At 36.2% G+C, this 14432-nt stretch overlaps 1 protein-coding gene across 8 annotated transcripts in view; it reads left to right on the top strand.

Moving 5' to 3' along the window:
- The window catches only part of PDE10A (phosphodiesterase 10A), a 669061-nt gene that overhangs the window by 584352 nt on the left and 70277 nt on the right, over positions 1–14432 (top strand). For all 8 annotated transcript variants that reach the window (XM_050789384.1, XM_050789383.1, XM_050789385.1 and 5 more), the window contains 3 exons: positions 3497–3639; positions 5983–6075; positions 8881–9067. In XM_050789384.1, coding sequence (XP_050645341.1) covers positions 3497–3639; positions 5983–6075; positions 8881–9067 — 423 coding nt within the window. The remainder of the gene's footprint in view (positions 1–3496; positions 3640–5982; positions 6076–8880; positions 9068–14432) is intronic.

Here is a 14432-nt window from a genome sequence, read left to right as displayed (position 1 = left end):
GTGTATACGTGTGTGTAGTGGGGGAGTAGAGGTGGCTTTTAGATTGACCTTCTGATGCTTGGAGTTTATAAATATTGCCAAAATATGTCTAGATATTTTTAACTCCTTTTCAGCATCTGAGGGTCATTTCAATGTTAAACCTTAATATTTGGGGAGAGTGAAAAGGTAAACATATGTTTAGAAATGCTCATCTTAAAACAGAAGCTTCTTTTTCCTTTTTTAGACAGGGTCTGTCTCTGTCACCTTGGTTGGAATGCAGTGGCATGATCTCTGCTCACTGCAACCTCCGCCTCCCCAGCTCAAGCCATCCTCCTACCTCAGCCTTCCAAAAGTAGCTGGGACAACAGACGCATGCCACCATGCACAGCTAATTTTTGTATTTTTAGTAGAGACAGGTTTTTGCCATGTTGCCCAGGCTGGTCTCAAACTCCTGAGCTCAAGCAGCCCAAGGGCCTTGGCCTCCCGAAGTGCTGGGATTACAGCGTGAGCCTCTGCACCCAGCCACAGAAGCCTTCTTAATGCCTATAATTGTTTGTCTGTTAATTTTTTTGACATATGAAATAACATTATCCTTAAACAATAAAAACTTTTATCTCTTCAAGTATGTATACCTCACATCTTCCTCTTGCCTACTAGCATGCTAGTGATTGTGATAACATATCTTTGTCTTGTTCTTAACTTTAGTATCTTAAGGCAGCGATTCTGTTATTTTACCATTTGGTGTAATAAGGACTGTTGTTTTGAGGAAAGGATTATTAACGTTTTCTATATATTCTTTTATTGCATTTTACTAAAGTTTTTATCATTAATGATTTTGCTGAATGGCATCACATGCTTTTGTTTTTGCGACGGGGTCTTGCTCTGTCACTCAGGCTGGAGTACGGTGGCACAGTCATAGCTCACTGCAGCCTCTGCCTCCTGGGCTTATGAAATCCTCCTACCTCAGCCTCCTGAGTAGCTGGGACTTCAGATGCATGCCGCCATGCCCGATTAATTTTTATATTTTTTGTAGAGACGGGGTCTCGTAATGTTGCCCAGGCTGGTCTCAAACTCCTGGGCTCAACAGATCTGTCTACCTCAGTCTCCCAAAGTGCTGGGATTACAGGCATGAACCACTGCACGAAGGCTCATCACATGCTTTTTGACTACCAGGAAGATAATCTTGCAGATTTTTCTCCTTGGTCTTACTGCTATTATGAATTATAATAGACTTTATGCTACTGGAGCGTTCAGAGTAAACTATGTTTTCAATATTGTCATATTTGTTTAATTATTGCTAAATTTGATTTGGTTGCATTTTTATTTATAACTTTTCTTCTGTTTCAAAAGTAAAGCTGTCCATGATTTTCTTTTTTATAGTTTCTTTGTTAGTTTTCAGTATCAGTGAAACGGCGTACATTGTAAAAACAACGGGAAAAAATTGTTCTTTTCTGAATGTAGATCGATATAAATTGTATGGGAATTTGTTGACGATTTTTAAAGAACTCGTATTTGAAGCCATTTGAGGCTAGTGTCTTTTTTGGTAATATTTTTTGGTAGTTTTTGAATTATCTTTATGATTCTGGTTTGATTTACATTTTTCAGCACCTTCTAAGCTTATTTTATTTTCTGAAACATTGTCCATTTGATCCAGATTTTCAACAAATATTAACATATTTATGCCAAAATATTTATTAAGCAACTGACATTACCCCAGACACTACAGATACAAATTTCACTGAACATAATTTAATCTTTAATAATGCAGGGTCATTCTTGTTACTTAATAATTTAAAATCTCAGGGGTGTGTGAATTAGATGAGTGATTCTTCTGTATTTGCCAACGACTCAGCTCCATCACTCTTGTCCTGCCTTTGTGTGATTCATTTTTCCTCAAATGTGTATTGAGAGTTTTGGGTTATAGAGATCTTACATGTTCTAAGCCAGGGATTGGTTGGCAAACTTTTTTTGTAAAGGGCCAGATAGTAAGTTGTTATGCTTTGTGGGCCATACTCTCTTGCGGCTACTCAACTCTGCTGTCGTAGCAGCCATAAAAAGTACAGAAATTAATGAACGGGGCTATGTCCCAATAAAAATGTTATTTATATTAACAGGCAGGGGGCTGGGTTTGGACCACAAAATTTAGCTGGCCCTAACTCAGCCTTCTTCTTGGCATTTGGAATACTGTGAGAAAAGAGAAGTGGTTTCTGCTGTTTATATAGTTCACAGGCTAAGGGAGGTGAGGAGTAACCTAGAGGTCCTGATACTAGGCAGTATACTCAGTCCCTGCAGAGTGGGCACAGCCAGTATTTATCGGGTGTATAAATACAGTTCTATAGGAGCAGTGAACACAAAGGTGTAATAGTGTAATCGTAGGATGAAGACAGTTTCCTAACTTAGACTTATTTTTATTAAATCAATACTTTTTATATGAGATGCTGTATTTTCCCCTGACTGCAAGGTTCCTCTTGCAAAGACTTTGTGGTGGTGGTTTTATGCTAAGGATGAATTCTTTTTCTCCGAGGAATAATTTCATGGCTATAATCTGGATAGTTGAAGTTACCAGAATTCTCAGTATAGGTAAATACTGTATTAATGACACAGCTGTAGCCCCAACCCACTCAGGACAGTAGGATATGTTAGGCACTGAAGAAATATTTGTTGAAGGAAATGGGAGCACAAATGAGTGATGAAATGAATACATGGTTTCCATTTAGAAATGGAAAAGCATATTTGTTATAAAAGCATGGGCCATGGGAACAGCTAGTATCAGTTCAAATACTACTACCATTTACTATTCATGTAATAATGGGGCAAGTTACTTCTTAGTGCCTCAATTTTCCTAATATGTAAAATGGGGAAAAAAATTTTCCTGAGTTAATATTGTTATTGTGAGGAGCAGGCAAATCAATTTATATAAATTATATAAATGTGGCTGGCACATAGTAAACACTTAATAATCTGTACAAATTTTTATTAGTACATCAAATGAAAGTCAGCTAATGCAAATATGAAAACCATGTATCTCCTTAGAGGTTATATTTCATAGTTTTTACAACTGCTGCATCACAGACACCAACTAATCAGAATGAATGCTGGTCGTAGTGCTGACAGAGGCTCAGATCCAGGCACCAGGGAAGGCCTGAGAGATTCTGGAAGAGGGCCTGGGTGGCAGAAGGGCACTTGGGAAGTTAGGCCAGCAGCTGCTTACCAACTGAAACAGAAGTGTCAGTTGGTATCAGAATACATGACTGATAAGCTTCCCTCCAGCACAGCAGTATGGATGCGCATCAGCTGTGTATTCTGTTGGGATCCGTTAGTATTAGCATGTAACAATGACTTTTAGATCATATATATGTAGTATTTATATACTTGTATATTTACTTACCTATAATGCTAATACCAACCAATTAGAGTGTAGGACAGCTGAAATTAATACTTACTTTATGATAAAGTTTACCTGCAAGTTCTTTGAATTTCTCATTGCCTTACTCTTATTTTGTCATTTGTCTTATAGATATATGCAAAAAACCTGGTGAATGCCGACCGTTGTGCACTTTTCCAGGTAGACCATAAGAACAAGGAGTTATATTCAGACCTTTTTGATATTGGAGAGGAAAAGGAAGGAAAACCCGTCTTCAAGAAGACCAAAGAGATAAGGTACAGCTAGAAGTAGAATGTCCTATCCTCTTATGATAGATGTGCAGGTGTTCTGTTACCCATTTTTCTGTGCCTATTCACAGGTATGCTGACAATACTTGTCATACTGTGATATCATTCCCACCAGGACCCGCCTCCTGAAGGTAGTACTTCTGGGAATGACATTGCAGTCAGTGCCAGAGAAACCGCGCCTAGGAAGCTTTAGCGTCACTCCTGGAAATGCCGTCTTCCGGAGGCGGTCCTTTTGGAAATCATGTTGGAAAAACTTTCTAGTGCTCCCAGGTAGGTAAAGGTACACTCCATCTGGAATCTGCAGGTTTTCCCATGTCCAAGAGGAAAGGTGTGCTTATCCAATTCGGCCTCTACCTCTTCCCAGCCTATGGCCTGTCTCAAAGTCCAGACAGTAGTAGAAATTGATCTGGTATATTTGATGACTTAAATACACTCTGTGACTGATCAGTTGTTTTAATCAATCATATAGCACACTTGTGTTGCATCTCGAAACTAAAGTCTTTGTTTTTTTAAGTGGCAACCCTTGTCGCTTAAATGAACAGAATGGAGTTTATTTTGTTGATGGAGGCATGGGGGCTTGCTCATATCGCACCTGGAAACCTACAGAAGGAGCACTCTGACAAAATGTTTAAGAATCAAGCTTAATATTCAGAAGCTGAGAAAATAATTTTAGACATTTGCATTTCTTTTGCTTTATGTGTCTTATTTAACTCATTTTCTGTATAATGCCATAAAGTTCTCTGGTAATAACAACATTCTAGTAAAGCACTGTGTCTTCTTAATTAAGGATTGCTGTTTATTTGGACAGTCTATCATAAAAGGAAACTAGTATCAAGGAAACTCAAAGTGTGCCCCAGCATGGGGCCCCACCACCGTCTACCTCTCAGCACTTCCTGTATATTCCATATTCCTGTGACTCTCATTTATAGGCACTATATTGGTACTTGGGTTTTGCAATTGTTTTGTCTGTTTGTTGTTGTTGTTTTTAATTGTTGCTAGATCTTAGTATAGCAATCTGGATATAGTCATTTAGATAAGTCATTTCTCTTGCTGGAGATTTGAGTGTTTCCTAACACTACTGGTATTGATTTAATTTTGAAAATAATGATTTTAAAGCCTGTGTTTATAAGCATAAGAAAAACAGAGTATGATTTACTGTAACTCTCAGATGACTGGTTAATGGCAGCCATTTATGTAAGGGCTGCTTCTTAATTGTGGCTTCCACTGACCATAGAAAGCAAACCACAGAGAGCAGGAACAAAAGTTCAGACTGCTCTCAGACCAACGCAAACAAGCATAAATCATCAAATGGATTCTGGTACCCTTTGCTCATGGCAATCTAATTCATTATGTTTATGTTGTTCAAAGCACAAGAAAACCAGGAAAAAGACAACCTGAGTTGTGTGCAGTGTATGGTTCACTCTTAAGGGTTTTAAGTAGACTCTCTTTTGTGTGAACTGTCTTTCGAGTCTTTCTGATAGTCCTCTAGCTTTATTTCAGTAATGGTGATTTCCTATAATGTTGACAATGTAATAATATGGAAATGATTTTTGAACTATGTAACAAGTAGATATTGTGACTTGTAGACAGCTTTCTTAAGGAAATTTTGAAATGAGTGCGTGTGTGATGATAGTATAATAATGAGAAACATATAAGTATGAAAATATTTTTACAAAGGAAAAATACTGATATTAGATACAAAAAATAGACAATCCTTGTATTTCGATTATTTTAAAATTTAACAAATTAGGTAAAAATACTAGAAGTTGTACATTGTGTTATTTCTGTATAGTACTTGCATTGCAAACACCATAAAATTCAGTTCTGTATAATATCTCAAGCTCACGCATAACCTATGAGTTTGGTTATATGTGTGGTAGAAAGCACAATGATAGAGACCAGCATTCTAGTTTGCCTTGTGCCACTGATATTTTATGAATGTTGGCAAATTGCTGAACCCATATAAGCCTTCGTTCACACTTCATTGAGAATCCACTAAAAAAATTTATGTTGAAGCATCTTGTAAATTATAAGGTACTTCGCAAATAGAAGAGATTATTATTGTTCAGAGCAGGAGGATACTAGCTGATTGTTTGATCTCAATTTGTGAATTAATATTTTAAGGTTCTCAGGTGGTTACTGTGTAATGTTTCCCTGCTTTATGTTTACATATTTTATAAGGTGATTTTCAGAATATGTAAATATAAAATTAATACATGCATTTAAGTAAAACAGTGCTTTTAATTCAATATTGTTAACAATGGAATATTTTTGAATTATTCTACAGCATCCATATTTTAATTAGCATGTCCTTCTCTTTTACATACGCAGATTTTCAATTGAGAAAGGAATTGCTGGCCAAGTAGCAAGAACAGGGGAAGTCCTGAACATTCCAGATGCCTATGCAGACCCACGCTTTAACAGGTAAGAAATAGCTGATTTTGACACTCCATTGATTTCTTCTGTGATGTCCCACTCAGCTGAAACCTCTTCCATGTAGCCTGAGTTCTCCATGTCCCGGTTTAGTTCTTTCTTCCTTAGTTTTCTTTTTTGAACCAACTCTGCTATCAGTAGTCAGTATATTCCGATATTTATAAAATGATGGATTCTAATCCACTAATGTATAATGATATCTAGATAGAGGAGTTTAGAATGTTATGAAAATAACTGATAGGCGGAAGTTCTAATTTATAGGGCTACTGTGGGACTTTTTTTTCATTACAGTGTCATGATTTTGTAACGAACATATTCTCCATCAAATCATATGCTCAAAGGCTGCAACACATAGTAAGAAATTTGCATGCTTTTGAGATGAGTAAGTCTAGCTTTGAAGCACTGTTGTGTCATTTATTAGCTCTCAATTGACCTACCATAAGTTACTTAATCTCTCTGAGCCTCAGTTTCCTCCTCTTTAAGATGAGTATGATAATCCAATTTTGTTGCTGTTGTTTTAAGATCACAGATAATATTCGTAAAAGGTCTGGAAAATTTACCCGACCCAAAGTAACTTAAGTTGTATCTTTTATTGGATATTATTGAAGATGGATATTAGGATGGCTTATAAAGATTTTTTTGTTTTGTTCTGACTTTCTTTGGAGAGTTGCAAACCCAGTTATGTAATCTGATTTTAATAAACCTCTAGAAATGGAAAGTCTCAGGATTGATGCTATGACTGTTAAGAGTAATATTTACATAGTTTGACAGCAGTGTTTAGTTAATCCCAACACGTGGTTTACTTTAAGAGATAAATAACATAAGCAATAGGAAGTTGATTCAGGTATTTGATCAATTGATGTCAAATATACACAACTCATATAAAAACACAGCAATATTCTAGTAATATATACTGTCAATAAATTAAAGGTACACTGAAAGTTTATTTTTTTCCAAAAGTCCAAGCTCATCATTTAGTACTTAAAAATTAAATATATTTGCATATCCTTATGTCAAATCTTTATGTAAAAATGTATGAGTCAGACTGTTTAGAAAATGAAAATGCAAGCACCAGATTAGGAGAAAATGTTTGTAAAACATATCTGACAAAATACTTATATATAAAAACTCTTCCAACATACCAATGAGAAGATAACCCAATTTAATACAAAGGGCAGATGATTGTAACAGACAGTCCACAAAAGGAGATATACAACTGATCACTAAACACATGAAAAGTGCTCAAAGTGAGGGCAATATAAATGTAATTGACATGAGACCTCGCTGTACACCAGCTGGAATGGCTGTGACTTTAAAACATTGGCATTAGCAAAGATTGGCCAGGATGTGGAGAAACGAGTACCCTCGTACATTGTTGGTGGGAATATATAATGGTACATCCGCTTGGGAAAACAGGTTTGCACTTTCTTGAAAAGTTAAATATACACTTACTGTACAGTCCACTAATCAGGTCCACTTCTGTTTACTACAAGAAAAATGAGGCCGGGCGCGGTGGCTCAAGCCTGTAATCCCAGCACTTTGGGAGGCCGAGACGGGCGGATCACGAGGTCAGGAGATCGAGACCATCCTGGCGAACACGGTGAAACCCCATCTCTACTAAAAAGTACAAAAAAAAAAAAACTAGCCGGGTGAGGTGGCGGGCGCCTGTAGTCCCAGCTACTCGGGAGGCTGAGGCAGGAGAATGGCGTGAACCCGGGAGGCGGAGCTTGCAGTGAGCTGAGATCTGGCCACTGCACTCCAGCCTACGCAACAGAGCGAGACTCTGTCTCAAAAAAAAAAAAAAAAAAAAAAAAAAAGAAAAATGAAAACATATGGTGCTACAAGGAATTGTATGCAAATCTTCAAAGCAGCATTATTTATATTTGCCAAAACTGGCTATTAAAAGAATATTGTCTGATAATTGGTGAATGAATGAACAAAATACGATATGTCCGTTGAATAGAGATATAACTCAGCAATGAAAAGGACTTAACCACTAAGACATGCAACAATATGGATGAATCTCAAAAACCATTATGCTAAATGAGAGAAGCCAGGCACTGAAGACTCCCATGTAACTACCAACTGTTAGCTATATCACTGTTTCTATGCAGCTTAGTCCCTTTTTCTGAAAGCATTTCCTCACAATAGGAATCAGCAGACTTTTTCTATTAAGGATCAGATGGTGAGTATATTTGCGTTTATAGGCACTAATGTCCTTGTCACAAATCCACAACTCAGCCTTGTGGGGTGATGGCAGAATCAGACAATCTATGAATGAATGGTGTGACTGTGTTCCAATACAACTTTACTTATAAACAGGAGAGGGCTGATTTGGCCCCTGGGTGCAGTTTGCTAACCACTGCTCTAAGTTTTTAAAGTGGAAACTCTGTAAGTTGGTTTAGCAAGTTACCTCTCCCATAAACATGATCAACTTCAAAGGATCATGTTATTTTATCAACTTTAATTGAATTTGTCCTCTGAATCCACATATTTTTTCCTGTTTACTTAGTAATGCTGGATACTTCAAATGATAGGCTGAAATCCTCTTAGAGACTATCCTAGAAAACTCACTTGAAGACAAAAGAACCAACAGTTAGAATATTTTGGGGAAGGTTTTAATGAAACTCTGTGGAATGTTACCGTCCCTGAATGCAGAAGCTAAAAGTGCCATTACCGTCATATGGAATAGAAGCATATGTAAATTGCAAAGACTGAGGGGAGAGTTATGATTGACTGTGTCCTTTATTTCTTCTGCCTTTTTTTGTTGTTATTTTCGGTTGTGTCACCCCACAGAGAAGTAGACTTGTACACAGGCTACACCACGCGGAACATCCTGTGCATGCCCATCGTCAGCCGAGGCAGCGTGATAGGTGTGGTGCAGATGGTCAACAAAATCAGTGGCAGTGCCTTCTCTAAAACCGATGAAAACAACTTCAAAATGTTTGCCGTCTTTTGTGCTTTAGCCTTACACTGTGCTAATGTAAGTACTATCTATTAAATACCATATTTTTACTACTCCATGTTAATTTGAAAACTTTTTCATAAAGCAGCTTAAGGGGCTTTTTTTTTTTCGTTTATATTTCCTTTACAAACCAGGAAAAGTGAGTGATTCCTGATTGTGCATGTTTTAGAAAATGTCATAAAATTCCTTGCAAGGAAAAAGAACAGTCTTCTAACAGTTTGCATTTATTTCAAGGTGGGAATTTGTTAAGAAGAAAAATGAAGTGACTGTCAAGGTAAAATGTCCAAGCATCAGGCTTATATTTAATGGTATCTACGGAAATGAAGAAAGAAAATGCTACCTAAATCTTGACTGTTTGTCAAATGCATTCATTTGAGATCCTTACATGAAAGTATAGTCATAGCTCATGTTTTGACACCCACCAGGAAAGTTTTGTTTGTGACAAAAAGTGAGGCATCAGGTTGCCCATGTCAGAAGCATTCTAGGTGTTAACTCATTAGTCTTCATGAAAGTTATACCGTGTTCACTGAAGGGTAAAATGAAGCTCAATGTGGATTCTCAAGTCTCAATTTAAAAATAGTAGAATTTATTGTCTTTCTTTTACATTGTTTTATTTTAAATGAATTGAACATATAGTATTCTGTAAACTCTAGTAATCCTTTAATGATATTACTAGAATTCTGAGGTTAGGGAAAATTTTAGTATGGTGACCTTTTCATAGAGCTAAATCAACATAAATTGGAGTTGCCCCCTTAATCAATTAGAAACTGCTTTTTTGGTAGTAGGACTGTATTCCATAGGAGTAACCATGTAACTCATAGGAACAGTGGAGACATACCTAGGGACAAAGATTGGTAAAACTTACCTTCTGGTGACTGAGGGTAAACTTTTTATATTCAGTTTGTGCTATTTAGTAAGAGAATACCCGTCCTCTCTCCTTATGCATTCCTGGTGCCCTTTTGGGGGACAGTTACTCTTACGTAGCTCCTCAGAAATAAACTAGGAATGCTGTCAAACACTTTTGCTTCAAATATTTTTAGTATCTATGTGTCTCTCATAAATAATGTTGACAGCTTATGCTTGTCTTATTTAGTTTAAAAGTCACAAAGATTGTCATTTCTAGTTTATTCTGAATATTGACTGTTATCATTTTTAAATGTAGCCAATGGAATTTAAGTACTATAAAAGCTTGATACATATTATATTTAAAAACACAATAGCAAGATCTTAGGATGAGAAAATTTAGTGTTATGTTTACTCTCTGAGTACGTATTGATTATCCAACAAAAGTTGAATATATTTTATGCTTTATTTTATTAATTACCCTAAGATAATTTCTGTTTATAAGATAATACATGGGTATGTATAAAACATGTATAATAAGTGTTAAAATTCATTTTGGATTGTGGTATTATGTATTATTAGTATATATGTGATCAAAACAACTTATAACATTTTGATAAACATCAAAAAATAAAAAACAAAAATATTGAAAAATTTTTTCTTTGATACCTATGGCCTAAAACAACAATAGTTAATATACCTGTTCATGAATTTTTCTTGTTGTTAAATGAAACTAGATTTAGCATAATTTTTTATACTTTTTATTTTGAAATAATTTCAGACAAAAGCAAAAGTTGCAAAAGTAATATAAAGAGATCCCTTATACCTTTATCCATATTCCCCAAATGTTAATATATTGGCCATTTTTGCTTTGACATACTTTGTCTCTCTCTTTCTCTCTTACATAGATACTGCCTTTCTCTGATGTCCATGAGAGTATGTTTCAGATATAGTGTCTCACAACTCCTAAATGGTTCAGTTTGTATTTTCTAAAAACAAGGACATTATCTTATTTTTCCACTGCCTAATGTAACATTGGTACTGTATTAGCTTGCTAGGGCTACTGTAATAAACGTCACAGACCAGGTGGCTTAAACAGCAGGAAATTATTTTCTCACAGTTTTGGAGGCTGGAAGTCCAAGATCAAGGTGGGTTTCTCCTGAAGCCTCTTTCCTTGGTTTGCAGATGGCTGCCCTCTCACTGTGTCCTCACATGGGTGCTGTTGTCTCTGTGTAAATGCCTGTGTCCTAGACTTTTCCTATGAAGACACTAGTCGTATTAGATTAGGACCCACACTTTAAATCTCCTCTTACCTTAGTTACCTCTTTAAAGGCCCTATCTCTAAATACAGCTGCATTCTGAGGTGCTAGGGGTTAGGCTTTAATACATGAATTTTAGGGGGGCCACGATCTAACCCATCGCAAGTACTGTACTGTTATCTCATCTGCAGACCTCTTTAGTCTCCTTTCATCTGGAACGATTCCTTAGTATTGTCTCTCATGACCCGGGTATTTTTAAAGCGTATACACCTATTGTTTTTTAGGATATTCTTTACTTTGGATTTGTCTGGTGTTTCCTCATGATTATATAAGGTCATGTTTGTGACAATGAGTTCACGTACGGATGTGTCCTCAGTGCATCCTGTCAGCAGGCATGTGCTTCATCACTAAGCCTGTTAACCTTCTGCCCTTTGAAGGTCATGTCTGCAGGTTTCTCCACAGGACTCTCCCCCCACTTTCTCACTGACTTCTTCAGAAGCGAGTTTATACATAAATCTCTATGTCCATTCATTCTCTCTGTCTCTTTCTCTCTCTACGATACCTATTGATACCTCCAGTCTAATACCACAGAATGCCCTCTAGCCATCTTATTTTCATCTTAGGAACTTTCTTTGTGACAGTGAGAAATTTGGCTCTCAGATTCAGCATCAATCTTATTACAACTTGTCCCTCTTATTTTTTAAGGAAGCTGTAAGAATTGCTTCCATTAATAAAGTTTTATTATCACAATTTCTCTTAATTCTACCTGAGCTAAGATGCCAAAAAGTACAGATTATTCTGACACCAAAAATTATTTTAATGAGCTATCAGTTGAGAATTTACTGAAGTTCACCTTTAATATTTTAGGAAAGTTTCAGAAACCTTTATTAGCCCTCATTAATACCAATATTTTATATTTTCCCTTTGTATCAACAGCAATTTGATAACAGGTCAGTTTCAAAATGGGATGCGGGAAAAAGTCATTTTTAGTAAGAATATGTGTGAAAGTTAAGAATATGTAAATTGATCATCTTAAAATTTATTCATTTTTCCATGTATCTCTTGAAATGTTGTGTACTTTCAAGAATACATAAATTAAGAAGTAGACTAGCAGATTTAAATGCTTTTCTAAGTCACTAATTGTGGTATCATAATACCTGGATTTAATTCATGATTAAACTGCACAGAAAAAAACAAAAAACCTCTGAAAAGTTGTAAGTTAATAGTCATTTCGTTTTTACATTGATTATTTAAATTATGTAGGGTAAAATTTTGGTAAAATGACTGGTATGAGTTGATATTGGAAATGATTATAATTTTTCTAAACACTTTGAACCCCATCACAGCAATGCTTTTCTCCGACGGTGACAAATAGTACATGCAGCAGCAGTTCCGCCAAGTAGTCACCCTCACTGGACTTAAGCTGGTTACCTTTTCCTTATGAGATGGAGTTTCACTCTTTGTCACCCAGGCTAGAGTGCAATTGCGTGATCTTGGCTCACTGCAACCCCCACCTCCCGGGTTTAAGCAATTCTCCTGCCTCAGGCTCCTGAGTAGCTGGGATTACAGGCATGCGTTACCATGCCCAGCTAATTTTTGTATTTTTAGTAGAGATGGGGTTTCACCACATTGGCCAGGCTATTCTTGAACTCCTGACCTCAGTTGATCCACCTGCCTCTGCCTCCCAAAGTGCTGGGATTACAGGCATGAGCCACCTTGCCCAGCCAAAGCCGGTTACCTTTAAGGTATACATTGAAAATATACGCAGTGTAGCTGCAAGCTCTCTGTGGAATTTATTACCATTTTTTAACTGCAGTGTATTTTTCTCCTTACTAAAGCTTATAAAAATTATATTATTTTTGAAGTTTTTCCAGCTCAGAAAGAATAAGAGATTTGAGTCCACAGCTTCCTGATGATTCCTTCTTCCCTCTTCTCCCTGGCCTTCCAGTCTGGTGAAGACTGGTGGCTGGGTTTATTAAAAACTTCGCTCCAGTTTGGAAAGACCAGTTCACCTGTCTTCTTTAAACTGATATTTTTTGCCTGTCAAAGAAAGCATCCATCTAAATAAAAAAAATAAAAGAAAATAGCTCCAAATTTATGCTAGTTTCAATAAGATAGCATCTGCTTTCTTTATAGTAGGATCCCTAGAACCTTACCCACTTGAAAAGGTTGATGCCACGAACTGCTACTAACAAACAAGACCCGAATTCTGGTCATCACTCTGGCACTGAGATGCCTGTGGTTGTTCTTTAGCAATTTTGCTTTGCTGTTTTGAGCATTTTTTTCCCCCAAGCATCATATGAAAATTAGGAAAAGCACCTTGTTTTATGTGTTGTCCCAGACACTCAGTCACAGCTGCGGGTTCCCCACCTTTCCTGAATGTTCTACTTTCTAGAGAACATACATTAGTAATGATCAAGATCTTAAATATGAAGAATCTTTTTGTGCAGCATGAAGTTCTTTGTAATTGTTGACCGTTATTGTCATTTTAATTGTGTTGATCTCGGAGAATTCAAAGTATTTCTGCTCTTGAACAAATTATTATGTCCCTAACAGAAGCATGTTTTGTACATGAAAATTCTTATTTCTAATACTGAACATGATAATGTAACAGCGTATTTTATTGTGGCCTTGTTTGATTAAGAGCCTATCTAAGAAGCAGGGCACATAGGCCATATTAACGCTTATTATGTCTTTATTTTTCTTTATTTCATCTTTAGAAATATTTGAATACGTTCCTTTTATTGAATAAAGGAGAATGTCTCTGGCAACATCTCTCTTTCATTTATTGAGCTAACAATGTACTTGGAAGTACTATCAACAGAAAACATCTTTTAAATCCAAGTCAATTAATTGACTCATTTATACTGTGATTTTAAAGAAACCATTTAATATGCCTCAGAAAAGCTAACAGAACAGTAATATCAGTTCATCTTTTGCCTAGAAAATTAAATATTTTAAAACAGATTAGCTCTGTGCATTTTGGACAGAAAGACATTTTAACATGAAAGGGGCATGAATTTTGCTATTAAATTTGCTATTAAAATGTAGTTAGTTGGTTAAGGACAAATTTAATAAGTGGTTGAACCTTTATTCATTCCAGAATTCAACTACCAAGTATTGTGTATCTTTTTTATACCAGATGGTGGATATAAAGATGACTATGATAAGAACAACTCTTATTTTATATAAAGCTTTATTGTGTGACAGGCATTGTTCTAGACACTTTACATATGAAATCTCTTTTCATATGTTCTCACAACAATCCGATGAGTGTGGTT

This window comes from Macaca thibetana, chromosome 4 (assembly GCF_024542745.1).
Source record: "Macaca thibetana thibetana isolate TM-01 chromosome 4, ASM2454274v1, whole genome shotgun sequence".
Classification (NCBI taxonomy): domain Eukaryota; kingdom Metazoa; phylum Chordata; class Mammalia; order Primates; family Cercopithecidae; genus Macaca; species Macaca thibetana.
The sequence above is the reverse complement of the archived record's forward strand: the minus strand, read 5'-3'. Positions and strand labels throughout refer to the sequence as shown.